The 15,789-nt window shown below is 38.3% G+C and overlaps 1 protein-coding gene across 7 annotated transcripts in view; it reads right to left on the bottom strand.

Moving 5' to 3' along the window:
- The window catches only part of mub (poly(rC)-binding protein mub), an 83,017-nt gene that overhangs the window by 25,059 nt on the left and 42,169 nt on the right, over window positions 1–15,789 (bottom strand). For 6 of the 7 annotated variants that reach the window (XM_012360459.2, XM_067359753.1, XM_067359755.1 and 3 more), the window contains 4 exons: window positions 14,059–14,308; window positions 7,551–7,607; window positions 6,795–7,193; window positions 5,776–6,180 (listed from right to left, as the gene is read on the bottom strand). In XM_012360459.2, coding sequence (XP_012215882.1) covers window positions 5,776–6,180; window positions 6,795–7,193; window positions 7,551–7,607; window positions 14,059–14,308 — 1,111 coding nt within the window. Of the gene's footprint in view, window positions 1–5,775; window positions 6,181–6,794; window positions 7,194–7,550; window positions 7,608–14,058; window positions 14,309–15,789 lie in introns of those variants that run through there. The other variant, XM_012360460.2, reaches the window with a different exon arrangement.

Below are 15,789 nucleotides of genomic sequence, written 5' to 3'. Positions count from 1 at the left end.
AAACATTTTCGCACTTTATCGAATATAATTCACTACGAGATCCTAAGAACGTATTACGATTGCGATTGTAATCACTGTCATAATTAGAAGATGAAAAATCATCTCAAGTATTCTAATGCCTTAAACATATTAATCATGAATTAATTTCAGTCGCTGCAATAATTATTTCAGTGAACACTCAAATAAATCGATCGCTTCAAATAAATTAAAAATTGTAAAAAAAAATTGTATCTGCTAATTATTAATGGTGTCCTATTTTCATTTTTCAAAAAAGGATGAAATGAAAGGTAGACGGAGGGAAGGGAGAACGTAGGTAATATCGTGTTCTTAAACGAATGATAACATTTCATTCTCTCTATCAATGTTATCTAAACTAACATATGTGCAAAATCTTTAACGTTTTAACATTGTATGTAATGTCTTGAAATTAATTCATATTAAGATAACATTAATAATTATAATACATGTTATCTTAATATTTATGCATATATGTTATATAACATACATATGTATATGTGAAGGTTTAATCAAATTCTCTATAAAATAATCTTTAATCTAACTTCAAAGTTATTAGTAAAATTCCATATTATCGTGTGGCATATCATTATATATCTGTGGAATAAAAATTTAAGTAAAATTTCTCGCATAATAATCATATAATCGAAAAATATTTTATGTATGGAGCTATTTAATCATATATTTTCACTAAAAATTCGAGAAAAGGAGACCAAATCCTTTAAAATTAACAACACTTCTGAAATATTATTAATATAGATTCGGGTCTGCGATTCACGAATGCGCAAACGCCTCTTTCGTAGACAACTGTCTCAATGTGATCTTTAATGTATTTAAATGGTGGAAACGTAATGTACAGGGCAGCCCACCCTTACGCGAACTCGTCGCTGACTCTTAGCTAAAAGAGTGCCGGAAGCCATGCTGTTCTAAACAGGATGCCAAGAAGGGACAATGGACAACTCAGGAAAAAGGCGAAGAAACGAACAAAACGTAGCGCGGCAGTCTGACAAGAGCGATATTAAATGTCTGTATATGTAAGTTTGCGTATTTGTATGAAAGGGATTTCACTTGTTTTTTATTTCTCGCACAGTTAAAGTTAAAAGGCTTTACGAATGTGTAAATATATATAAATGCAGTTAATTAAACAAATTTGCATATAACAATTTATTTTACTGGTAAAAAAAAATTAATATTTTCCAAATCAAATTATATTTTAATCAAGATAAAAAGACTATTTTGGGTAAATATTTTGGATAAATTTAATATTTTAATTTTATTTTTGTGCTCCGATTTAATGTTTAAACTAAAGTTTAAACAATTTTATAATTATTAAACGCTACATAATACAAAAAGTATAACTCTTTCTTTATTTTATAATTTTCACACATAATCAAGTTATAAATAAAATTTTGTTGAAGTAAAGTTTACGTAAAATTAAATAAAAACTGAAATCTAATTAATTACCTCCACAAAATTTAATTTCCGGAAAGCCTTTTATTTTCTGCCATTTGAAGACCATTTCGTGAATTAATTTAGATCAATTAAAATGAAGTCTATTAAGATCTATTAGAATTAAATGAAGAATGATCTAGTAATATAATCAGCGATATAATACATAATTAATTCACATTATACAGAAACTTAAAGTTGAATAGTTGCATAAGAAGCGAGAAATAAATGTTTAGAACAAATGCATGATAATTACATTCATATGAAATTATGACCACGTCTGTAGTGTCTTTCTCCAATTGTCTTTCTCCCACCCCCCTTTTTTAAAGGGAACATCGGTTGCTATCGGGAAAGGAAAGTAAGTTTTAAAAGGAGTAGGGAATGATTTCTTGTGAGACCGTATAGAGAAAAGTAGAAAGAAAAACACAAAATCGGAGACAGTGTACGGAGGACAAGAAGCGAAGTAGTAATCGTGTACTGTAAGCCGTAGAGTTTATCAAGCAGACTGAAAAACTGAGAAAGTATCAAAGATGGGATCGTGAAAGTAGATATAAAGCGCAATAGTAATAATATACCTAGGTAGATCTACCTCTTTTCGTGCCACGCATGCATTTTTGTTCGTTATGATTTTGTATTTTTTTTTTTTTTTAAATATGCTTCTGCCGATCAACCCAACCCTTTCAGCCACGCCTCTCGAAGTTGACGGACAATAAGAGAGATCGAATAGGAAGAAAGGAAGAAAAAAAAGATTGGTCAAGCCGCAATATATCCGAAGGTAATGGGATGTATTATGATATGAATATGTTTCCTTTTATATTTCGCACATCTCGCGTCGTTTATTTCATTTCCGGGTAGCAAATCGGACTCGAGGAAGTCGGGCTCCGTGTCGGTCGTCGGTCGTTGAAAAGCGCACAGAAAGAGAAGATAGGACAGAAGGTAAAGACACGACGACACGCCATCCTGATAATGCTTTGTCAAAACATTCGTGTGATTCAACTTCCGAAGCGCAGGAAATCCGATACAGTTACCAGATTGAATTACGACTTTCTGTTAAAAAGGCTTGTTGAAAGATAAAAAATACGTATTTTTGAAATCAACAAAATTGCAAGCGTAGTGAAAGCAAATATGTATTTCGATTGATTTGTAACTTAATGCAACATAAAATTTAATCTGTGCGCGTGCGTGTATGTTTGTACTTTCAAAGCGTAATTCATCGGAATCATTTGATCGTGACGAAAAACAGAAATTTGAATCCGCGGAATCTAGATCTGATATTTTGATATCCTGATATTCAAATGCAACATCAAACAAGCTTTTTAGTAAATTAAACTATTAACAGGAGTAGTTCAGCATTACGGTATTATAAAAAGGAGAGAAAAAAACGCCGTGATAAAAAACAAATGACGCGGGTATATTCGAAATGACATTTCGAAATTTCCTGTTGCGTTTCGCGAATGATTTTTCGATTGAATTTCTAGTACGGGCATTTATCAGGTTGACGTTTCATGGCATCTGCCGATCGATCAGCCGGACGAGTGGATTTTCGGAGCACCACCATAGATAGCTCGAATCGTCTATATATTTGGCGATATCGATTTGGCTTCCTCATAGATCACAAGCCATTCGTGGAGACTTGGTGGCGGTAACATCTGGGACCTTCTATATGTCTCTCTCTCTGACCGAATCCAACGACAAGCCATGACGAATCCATTGTGCGACCCGTGAGCAAGCATTCATGCTAAAGCAGGCTCGATCGTTCGGCGTGAGACCTCGGAGCAAATTCGCATTTTTGCCTCCAAGTTCCTTCCGAGAGTGAGCAAATTGCCGCTCTCGGACGATGATCGTATCGACAAAGTTAGATTCATTTATCTGCTCGTTGCAGTCGGTTTGTATTGATATACTGAATACAGAGACCGATTAAAAACTCAACAATTCTGCATTTTTTCTCACCTAAAAATATGCGTCAACAATACGTAAAGAAAATAGGTCATACATAAAAGAGTGAAACAGTTATAATTGGCACTTCAATACGATCATCAACGGAACGATGTAAATGCAGTGACTAAATGCTCCGACAGAAACATTTGAATACCAAGTTGCAAATCAATATAGACTCGAAAATCACATTACAAATAAAAAAGACATAAATTGATTAATTACCGAAATGTGATTGAACCAAAAATTAATTTTTCGAACTAATTAATTCCAATCAAATCAGAACTAAATTGACAGAAACCAAATTAATCCAGATTCAATAATACGTATATAAATTATGACTATTCTTTAAAATTAAAAGATACTAAAATTAGTCGCTGGATAATTTTTTATGAGAAATATTCCAACATCAATCAAAAAGTTGTTGCAAATTTCTTGTTTGCATGTCAACGTGGTACCAGAACTTGTATCATGTCGTGCAGTCGCACTCTTTTTACTTGGCATGCATCATCGAATTCCTCTATGCACTGTGAAGGATGGCAAGCAACTCTTAAGGTGATCAACCCACTACCAATCGCAAGCATACGAAAGGAGACACATTTAACACAGGCTCAGATCGAACTTGTCAGAAGCGTCGGAGAACGTTTAGAACTTAAAAAAAAAAAAAAAAAAAAAAAAAAATCCAGAGAGAAAAGCGTGCATGTAACGACATGTGCGGACCACATAAAAAGCAAAGCTGGCAAACTTCGCGTGACTTCGCTGATACCGTATGATGATTAAAAAAATATTTATCTCTCGATAATCTCTCGTTTCTAATCCGCCAGAAAGAAAAGATAAGATTGTTTAACTCGCAATTATTAAAATACAATTCGTGTTTTCATTTGACGACTAAAAAAAAACTGCAAATTATACTTTTACACTTTCGATAAGAAAGACATTCGCGTGGCGATCAATGACAAAGTGGTCCCCGATGAAGTCGTGTTAGGAGTTGTTATTAAAGATAATTACAGCATGCCTCATTCTACAAGAATATGTTTGATCAGATGCGTTCGCAGTCGAAGTCACGCGACCAGAAAACGTTTAAAGGTATGCACGGTCGGAGCTAATTGCATGACAGGGTTTTTCTTCGCTCGCATTTCTCGCAAGTTGAGAACAACTCGCAAGACATCGCGACACACGAATACCCATGAACAAAAAAACTCGCAACCGTACGGGAATGTCGAGCAGAAAGCCAAGGTGTTGATGCATGTACGCGGAGGGGGAAGAGGGACAGCAAAGAGCTTCAAGAGGAGGAGGACCAGGTGGCGAGAGAGAAATACCGATGCTGATAAACATATTATGAGCTCCCATGGTGTTTGACGAAATTTGGAACGATGCCGAGTCCACAGTTGTGCGCTGAATTGCATTACAAATTCTTTTATATCGTTACATTATCTTGCGTTTCGCACAACCGAATCGTAAATTCCGGATTCGATGAAATTATCGCTATCTCAACGTCATCTCGTGTCGAATCGAAAAAGATGATTTATTATATAACACAGATTTTCTCTTGAAAAAAAAAAATTCTTCCTAGCACGATTAATCTTTCAAACCACAATGTAAAAGATGTATATAACTGCTGAATTATTCTACTATTGTTCGGTTCGATGAATTGCTTTAGCAAAGTGATGGTTAAAACGCGAAAAAAAACTCAAATGCGAATTAAATCAACATCAGCAAACCGCGAGCAAGAGAGATTGCGATTGAATAAAACCTCTACGTTAATCCACAAACTTTTTCCAACTATCGTACGCTTCCGCCTTTAACCGCCGTTTAACCGTTGTTTCAACGAACAGTAGTAATTACACGCTTGACCATTCGTTAAAGCTATCAAACTTTCTACCTCGAGATTAGTAATATAATCGCGAAGCAGCCTTATTAGTACCGTGAACCTCGCTGCTTCATTATACGGGTGATTTCTTTTTCTCAGCTACTGTACGGAAAAACACAATAAACATAAATATTCAGACGCTGAAGATATCTGAGAAATATAGCTCTTAGCTGTAATAGCCGCTTTCAACGCTTTCGCAATGTAATTTTCAGACTTTCTTGTAGATTACCGCGTTTTTCCATACACCGTCCGGACTTTTCTCGCAATCGTTCCAATTTCGAGTTCCAACCACCGAGATCGCCGGGTTGAAATTTTGCAGGATACATCGAGGATCGTGTGCAGTGAGGGGACACCGAACGGGTTGGGGTGTATCGATTTTCGGACAAGTGGAACGGAAATTCATCCGTTATGTATATATTATTGAGGAGATATATATGGGTAGGTCGAGGGTGGTCGAGAAAAGGTAAGGGAAAGGGGGGGCGGATCACGAAAAACAAAAGACTTACGGCGTCTGCCACGAGGTGTGCGGGCGGGAGGGCTGCCTGCAAGTGTCCACTCTTCAGCAGGGGGTCGGCGAGGCCTGCCACGCTGGCGTGTAAGGGGCTCGGGTGGAGAGGATGATGTGGGGTCGTAAGGTGGGCCGTGGATAGGAGCGGGTGCCCGTGAGAAGCGGCGAAGGCCGAGGACGAGGGGTGAGCCGCGAAGGGCGAGGTCGTCAAAGTTTGGGTGTTCAGCGAGGGCGGGGTGGGCCCGGCAGCGGGCGCGGGCAATGGTAATACTGTACTTACGTCCGAGTGGGCGGGCACCGCGTAATTACCCTGGATGGTGTAGGCTTGCCCACCAGCCAGGATCACTGGCCCACCGACTTGGGGTTTGGGGCGATAAGGGATCGTGGCACCTTTGGGAGGGGACTGAAACAGAAAAAAACACACGCACGAGTGCGAATACACCGATCGAGTTATTACAGATTTGATACGGCGTCCGTATTGTCATCGAGAGATGGCCCTTTCGCCCTATTAAAGTCCAAAGTGTGAACATAACGACTCGGGTTAAGAAAAAGTCCTCTTTGCAACAAGAAATATTATATTTTTCTGACAAAAATTTGCGAAAAAAGTCTAATCAAGATTACTGTCGGCATTCATTTATTCTGGACTTTAATAGGCCAGTCTAGTTCATTGTAGTTTGATAACATCAATAAAATCAGAAATTGTTTAGTTGCGTGCGGTTAATTTTTTTTCAATATTAACTTTATTATAATACGATAAGCGCTATTGTAATTAAGCTTTGATCGCTGGCACAGATACTGTTCATCGTCAAATCAATAATCGTGTGAACACATATTTATATATAACCTCAACAAAATTAACAATGTGCTCAATAAATAATTATATTCGTGGAAATTATTTTCGGTTACTTGTTACTGTGGAAAATAACTTCTTCATCAAGGACTCGAAAATACGAACCACGATGAATCTAGACTATTTCGTCGACCATTGGGAGAGGTCGTAGGGCCCATGATACGTACCTCTAGCATAACGCAGCAGATATGATATATGCATTGCGTGATTGCTTCGCTGGTACCAGATATGGTTACTGCACGTTCTGTCGAGTTAGGCAGCATCTCGGAAGCGACTTGGATAGATGCGCCAGTGACTTCGCGGATTTCCTTGATCTTGGAGCCGCCCTTGCCGATCAAGGAACCGCACTGCGAAGCAGGTACGATCAGTCTCAGTGTAATAGGCGGCCTCGAGACACCACCGCCGCCTCCGGCGCCGCCACCCTGGATGTCGTGAAACTGGGAGCACCATTCCTCAAATTTCTTGCATATCAACGTGAACGCCTTGAAGATCGAGTTCGTCGGCCCGGTGACCGTCACTATTCGCTCCGGGCAGGAACCATCGGAGATATTGATTTTCGCGCCAGACTGCGTCGTGCGAATGGAAAATTATTACCGATCGTAGGCTTTCGCATACATGTGTATATATATATATATATGTATAAACTATATTCAGCTTCAAATATTCGATAATCAATGTCTGCTATTCTAAAGAGTTAGTGCGGACAAAAGAGGTTGATTGAAAACAGAAAACCAATTTAAAAGACATATAAATCTATCCTTGACAGCTGAAACTGAGTATAAGACAATGATAAAACTTTTCATGTTTTCGTGTGAAATATCATCTTTCGAGATATAACATCATGCAACTGTATATGACTCTTATTTTTCATTGTCAGAAGATATGCGAGTCTCGCAACAAGAATGCGCGTAATTGATACTTACCTCCTCACGGAACCTCTTGACGATCTCGCCTTTTTTCCCGATAATACTGCCGACTTCCTGTAACATGATAAAAATATTCTGTTAGTTTAAATGCCATTTATAACATTTTCGCAGTTATCCACACGCTACATTTAATTGCATTTGATTACTATTATATTATATGTTCTGGAATACAGAAATTATTTTGAATTCTTTCAAAAATAAAAGTGTTAAATATGCAATATTAATATCACAAGATGTATTTGACTTAAAAATAAATCGGTTCTCAATTAGTAACAAGCCATAATTCTGCCAAATGTGTTAATGTCACGATACTCTTGATACATCAAGCAATCAGTACATCATGTAGAAGGAAGTTACTATGAGACATATACGAGAATGAATGACAGAATTGGCACACAAGCCTATAATTAATGTTAGATACATAAGTAGCCGATGTCCACTCAAACTTCGCGTTTGCCCTGACACTGTCTGACCTCAAGATAATGTCACTGTTAGGCTTCTCTCAGCCAGCAGGTATATTCCTGCGCTCTCTCTAAACTTAGATGACGCCTCCCGGACGAAATGCCAACGTCCCTCGGACGTTGACGAGCCGTATTCGTGTGGACGTTCGCGTATTTCGCGCCGGGTTCACCGTCTCTTTGTTCGGCGTCTCAAAAGAAGTTTATTTCATACTATATCAGCGCACTTTATCCTCGAATATCCTCAAAATCCAACTGCTAGATTTCAATGTAAAATTGCAAGTTTGCAAATGTCACGGCGAGTGCTGACTATAATTAAATTTACACGCTTCTTAGTGCCGCTCGTTTCGCGAACACAAGTAAATCAACGGCGGCGACAGTCGCGAATTCCTATCGATGTGCACGAGGTAACGTGATTGGACAAGCATCATCGTCGACGAATTAGATGCACGCCGAGGCAAATATAGCCGGAACAAGAAGATAGCGAGACGATGAGGGAAGAAGGCTTGGCGACGCGCCAGACACGAGGGTCACCGACGATCGGCGAAATTCGCGAGATTGCAAATCCTCGGGACCGAATCGTGTCGCGCCGCGTTATCAATCCAGGCAGGACATCATGGCGGCTTTGCCACGGATGCCTCTTCCGAGAGAGCTATGTATAGTCGCGCGCGTTGCCGGTCAATAGTTTGAGAGCAGCCTACTTTTATGAAATAGGATTAAAAGTTTTCCGATATCGTCCCAGTTCCGTAAATACCGCGTCGTTACAAAAGGCAGGAGTAAGGCAGAAAATGGTGAACAATAGAGAACGAAAAAAAAAGGCACGAGCCTCTGTATTAAATACTTCAAATGACATTTCGATTCGAGAAGCGTTAACAATACGCGCTTCGTAAATACAAAATGAGCAACAAGTGGCGAACGACGGTGAAAAGAAGTTTCACGGAGATGTCATGGGCAAAAATTTAATTACACATTTAGTCGCACAAAGAGCACGAAGTCCACTTCGAGGAAAAGAAAAAGTAGCAAAAACTAAAGAGCAAACTTCTACGATTGCAAACCGGAACGGTTCCTGAGGGCTCGCGGGTATGACCAGTTTGGCCGGTGGCCCTGGCTGCGGTCCAATTCCGCCGCTGGAGTCCAGCGGACTTGTCGAAAAGCTCGGAAGGGAAATACACGGGCGAGGAGAAAGCAGGCGCGTCCCTTTTTCCCGGATTTGGTGGATATTAATTGTCATTTTTTGCAACGTCTGGACTCGCAGCGGCGAAAAGTTAGAGGGGGAAACTGACGCTACGTGGCCGAGACGGAAAGAAAATATTGGGATAACAGCTACGAGTCCGCTGGCAGATAAGCTACAGTCTGGACTCGAGCCAAATATTTACGCCATAGCACAAAGACGCAGCAAAGTGGTCATGACATTGTTCGGCGATACAATGACGAAAATGATCTCACGCAATGCTGGAAGCTAATAGCTAATAGCTTCGATAATTATTCGAAAGAGAATTTTTGGATAACAAGTTTTCGGGACGCTTCATTCTAAGGCGACAATTAAAAGAACTTGCAACAGAAATATATTCTACTTCTCTTCATAAAAGATTAATAAGTTTGTTGATCAATTTTTCAAGCTAGCTTATTCCTTCATATTTTTTCTTCGTCGTTTTTTTTTTGATATTTTTTATTTTTTATAAATGTTTTGCTATTTATATTTAATAATGATAGTTTAAATAAATAATATTATATAAAAAAAATTATCTGATTTTCGTTCGGATCATACTAATTTATGGAATATATTTCGTCTACAAAGTTTACGAACGCGCATCGGAAGAATAATGGAATCATGATAATTCGCAATGCACCGACCGATTGGCGTTTGGCCCTGGCCGGTGTCCAGTCTGCCCCAGAAGACCACAGTACATATTCTAACGGCAGACATAATGCCTCTTCGGCCAAAAATGCGGCCAGACGTATTTATTTCGCACGAAAGAGGCTGCTCCGACTATCCATTTACTTGCGAAGCTTCCAAAGTGAGTTTTGCAATACGCGCAACCACGGCATTGGCGAGGCCGGACGTAAAGAAGAGCGTAATTAATAAATGTCTATGAAATTAAATAGGCGTTTGTCGTGTCTAGATTGTGATGTCCGAGTGACGATCCGATCGATACTACTTCACTATTTTATTCTCGAAATCTTCCTTAAATTGAAATAATTGTAAAATAATAAAAAATAAAAATTAAAGAGAAGAGAAAGATGGGGGTTTCGATAATTCGATACAGGCGAGTTTGAGAAATTTCCGAAACAACGCCCGTTAAAATTACAGATAAAATTTGCAATGTAAAATACAAAAATTAAATTACGAAAAGCTAGGTAATTGCTTAACATAAGAACAATATTCTATTTGAATATTAAGAAATCTAATTAAAATTTGCGATGGAAAAATCAGTGTTCAGTTCGTAACTTTCTAATTAAATTAGTCGTTGTTCATGATCCCGTCTCGTCGTAATAAATATGCGTATAATTAGCGAGGTCCTGCTTGCTTTCATCATTAATCTCCGGGTGAATTAATTTTCATTTTGCTGCATGCAAACACCTTGAAAAAAAAACGAAGGGCTGAACCCTTCGAATACGCCGTGACGCTGTCGGCATCATCACGCCGAGACGCGAAAACACGAGTGTAATGAGATTTGTCATGGAAATATTTCCTCGTACCGGCGACAGGGGGTTCATTTAGGCTCAGCGAAAGAATCAGATCCGGCTGAGGGTCGGCGGAGTGTCGGGAAATCCTCCAAAAAAAGTGACTCGACGAAAGTGCATCGATAGAACAAGGAGAGTTGAACTTCGTGCGCGGCTGAGTATCATTCAAATATGCAGGAATATGCAATAATTTCTATGTCGCACTTTAGCACGAACTCGCGCGGTCACGTGTATGCACATACGTGGACTTTTTAGACTTTGATTGACGACAGTTTTTCTCTGGAATATAAATCAAATATCGAATGCTGTCAAACGTCGGATAACAAACACCGTATAAATCACCGTATTCTCTCTTCAATAATTTAACCTTTTTTTTTTTTATTTTTTCAACACGTTTTCTAATCTCGGAACTTTTTCCAATTCATACCGTTTTATAGTGCATTCGCAAAGTTCACCAACTTGGAAAGAATCCTAATGATTCCCGTATTTTGTCATAAATCTTGGGCACAATACAGTCAGATAAGCACCGAACTAACTAGTCCGAGGCGGTTGGAAAATTGCTGAATTCGACATTCTTCTATTAATAGCACAGAAAGCACTGATAAGGAATTGCAAAACTTGGCAAGAGTGCGATCGCGAGCGAAAAGATCTGCGCATCGAAGGGGACATTGGCGTCTAGCTAGCGCGATTAATTACCAAGACGGCGGACATTAATTACTCGTGCTACGACGAGCGATATTGCACCTAGTGCACGATAATTAATTACAAGCAGAAACGGCGGTAGATGACATGTCCCCAGAACGAGGGTAGACTGTGAGCACCGACTAAATAAACTTTGACACTTGTGCCGCGAAAAGCCAGCTTCGGGAGACCTATTTTTCTGCAGAAATTCTGTTTTGCGATAATCTCGTATGACGTAATTATTGATACACGCGAATCGAATTATGTGTCCTTGACGAGTTTTCACTCTCGGTCTGTGAAATTTTTCATATTTTTTTTCTCTAGACTATCAAAATGTCAAATTTTTTTCTAGCTTTTTATGAATACAGAGAGAGAGAGAGATTTATAGAATATTTAATTAATATAAATATAAAGAACTCTTAATTAGTTGTAAAATACATCGATTAAAAATTTCAAAAACTAAAAATGAATAGCTCGTTATAAAATGACAAGTGGCTGATCACTAAAGTCGATCATTTTCTATGACTGAGAATGAAATCTCGGACAGACGTAACCACAGTGTGCCACTCTCGCAGATATCCACAAAAGAAAGGCATAACATGCAAGAGAAAGAGTCCAAGCGCATATCGAAAATTGCTTTCGCCAATAACCACGAATGCTCTCTCCGTCATTGTGGAATTAAAACGTTTGTGTAATCACGCAATGGCCCTTTAGTCCGTTCTCCTACATAATTTTTTCATTCCTCGTTTTCCATCCCTGAATTCGCCAATTGAAATTCTGCACAAGCCCTTTTATCGTTTTCTTTTTTTTCATATTATTCAAAAAGGACACACTCAGTAGATTTTAAATGAAATAGATTCCAGTCCGCGAGAGATATAGTTCGTAGCATAGTTAGTTTTAAACGAATAGACGACGCCAAGTAGTTGATTCTTCCCAACCATTTGCAATGGAATTCACGCATGCAATTCCATCACGGCGAAAATTGCTTTTAAATTTATCGGCCAGAAATTCTGCGGGAGCTCTACGTTGCAAATTCGATTCACTGCGACATGACAAAAAGGTTTAGCATAATGTTCAGCGAATTTTAGCCCAACACGAATTTACTTTTGGGACACTTAACATTGAAATTTACAACGTAACGATAATAGTACCGATGATAGTCGCAGCAAATTTCAGCTCCTTCATCAAACACTCCATAAGTAGAAATTATGTTCTCGTTGAAAAGTCGGTGGCCGATAGAAACTTGGCCGGTTATGCGACTTAGACCTGTGCACGAGAATCGTGTAGTTTCCGCGAAAAACAGCAATTTCAAATTCTTGGCAGCGCATCAAACACTCGCACGCTTCAGTACACGTTGTCTGCCTCGTGCGCAGCCAGAGACGTTTCCGATGATGTTTTTGCGCGAAGTACCGATTCACGTTCGGTGAGAAACATCGCGCAACGTGCAACTCATAATGACAGTTCATAACGGCTCCGAGTTGCCTTGATAGTGACATTATCTCAAGCGACGCAGTTATTTAATCCTCAAACGCGGCTTATTACACGCAAATAATATTGCAATTTTTAAATCTTGTTTTCGATTTTCTTATCGATTCGAACATTGTTGGCTAATAAAAGTCCAGTAGACACAACAAAAATTAGGTTTCGTTATTTCAACTTCCTGTGAGAATATGACGCGAGTGTCTCGCCAGTGTAAAATAAGCTTAATTTCCCCATTTCAATAGAAGGAGTTATGTTACAGAGTTATGTGCCAGAACGCGGTCACTAGCTACAATGTGTCGAAAGCGGTCGGTAGGCCTTACACAAATAATTTGTAATAATTGTCGAAAAGAGAACACTGTAAATGACAAAGATAACCGCGGATGTTCGAGATTTATCGTCGCCACGCCGGTTGACAAGAAACAATTATGCCATTTTCACGGAACGTCGACAAATAATATATTATGGTTTGAAGTGACGACGGAGAATGTTTAAACATTTTTATAATTAATAGAGCATAAACACAACATAGTGCGGCACGGCAGTAAATACGAAACGCCGGTCTGCCAAGTCTTGTTGACTTTTCCTAAAATTCTCTTCGGCAAACAGTTAACGCGTTTATTTTTAACGTGTTCTACAAACCATAAAGTCACATGCAATGTGCTCAGATACGAACGATAAATGTATAGATTTATACTCTGAATCGCGCTTTGGGAAATCGATATCAGTTGATACTTTGTGGGAGGTTGTTTGATACGACAAGATCCTCGACACATACGCATGCATATATGAGTTTTCCGCCCGCGATAATGTATTATCTTATTACTTCTCCAATTTCATGGCGAGTCACGCGAGCTTTCAAACGATAATAACTGACATAAATAAATAGTCTGCTTAAATCATCGAGCAATTGAGAAAACTATGTATAAAGATATATATTGAAGAATATTGAATTTCTTACAAAATCTCTTAATTCTTTAAAAAATAAATATATTTAATCGAAAGGTTCTAAATTTTGTATTAAATAAAAAAAAAAAAAAAAAATGGATATCCACAATGAATCGTGCGAATAAAATTATGTGCCTGATAAATACGCCCGATCAATCGGAATGCCAATTTAAACTCGGTTAAATGCATTCGATAAACTCTACAACTCGCTGTAACTCGATGAAATCATTGCGCAAATATAACGGATAGCTTACTTTGCCCTGCATAATCAGGCGGATGGTCAGGGTGACCGAGGGATCATCGTTCAACACCGGTTTGGTGTCCATGCCGTCCATCGCGTGGCGGATCCTGTGGATTCGATGAGAGACCTTCTCGATGTTCGTGGAGGGGAAGGATGCGGAGGAGGGCGAGGAGGGCAGGGGAGAGGTTAGGCGAGTGATTTTGATCGGGGGAGTCTCGGGGGACGTGCTTCTCAAGCGCTCCCAGGTATGCTCAGTCCTTGCACTGAAATCAGAGAAACATCAACGATTATGAAACCGTATTTATCTTTTTCTTTTTTGATAAGCAAAGAAAAAAAAATCAAAAGCTTCAAACATCTGAATTAATGTAATGTGTAATGCTCCATATTTGTGAAAAATAAAAGCATAGATAAAACATTTAATATTAAAAGAAAGTATAATAACTAAATTTATAGAATTTTCAAATATGTACATAGCTCTGTCATTTGATATTAAACGAGCATTGCACGTAACATTTTATTTGGTCATGTGAGTTTGCGAAGTTTTAAATTTATATAAAAATTAACATATTTGAAATGTGAAAATGTTTGTGTTTCAAAAGTTGGATCTAATGGAAATATGCTTTTTTATATTAAGCGACTCAAATATTTAAATACTTGTCACACATTTGTTCTTTTATTTCCAAATCATAAATTATCATCATTCTGTTTTTCAGTCATAAGCTAAAAATGTAGAATGATTCACCAATGAAACTTTTAAATTTGCTGCTTTATATAGTATAAGAGATCATTGATGGAATTTGTTTATCAGAGCGTTGAATTCACAGGAATGAACGGTTTAGATAAACTTCGAAATTAGCATAACAATAGCAAGCGGCCAAGCGGCCGACAAGGCGCGGCAATTCTGGGAATGCGATACACTACAGTATTAACTTAGATTAGCCTGTTTGGAAATTACAAGACGATACGCTGAGTCTATGAATAAAATTGATTCGTTTTATGCGACACTCCGTGTCGCATTCTTTATAAGTTACTATTGAATACATTTGCAAGCTATTGCAATGAACAATTAATATTGCAAGATATCGATACGCAACATTCAGATTTATTGAACTGATTTCGAAAGCTTTATCCTGTATATCGATAATAAGATTGCCAAATATTGTACATAAAACTGAAGGACATAAAGATAAAAGGACTGTAATATTTTCTCGTTCACACACAGAAACGTAAATATAATATATGGTGCCATTTGTAATGCTTGTGGAAAATCAAAAGAAATAAACGTCAGTTTCACGGGAATAAAAGACGAAAATAAAATTTACTGCGCAGGAAGAAAAAAAAAATGTTCAATTCTTCGCGAAATGCAGCAGTTTTCAATCATTCACGTTAGTGAACATCGTAGGAAAAATACGAGTTTTCGTAAATATTGCGCAAAAGCGTATACGTATTTGCAGCTTTATTTCCATAAACACAAGAACGGAATGCTTTTACGAAAGAGCAGATAAAATGAAAAAACTCGTAATTAAAATAAAAATTGTTATCTCTTTCACACATCTCGAAATATTTCTTTGCAAAACAACACGGTTGAAAAAGACAAGGATCGTAGGCGATCAAGTAGCACACACATTCCACGGCATTATTTTTCAATTGTCTAATGTTAATTACAGCCACACCGCCAGTTGTTGCAGCCGATCGATAGGCTGCTGGAAACCTGGTTGAACAGAGAAGTTCTCCCGTGATATTC

Source organism: Linepithema humile, chromosome 7 (assembly GCF_040581485.1).
Source record: "Linepithema humile isolate Giens D197 chromosome 7, Lhum_UNIL_v1.0, whole genome shotgun sequence".
Taxonomy (NCBI): Eukaryota; Metazoa; Arthropoda; class Insecta; order Hymenoptera; family Formicidae; genus Linepithema; species Linepithema humile.
Note: the sequence above shows the minus strand (reverse complement) of the source record. Positions and strands in the feature narration are given on the sequence as shown.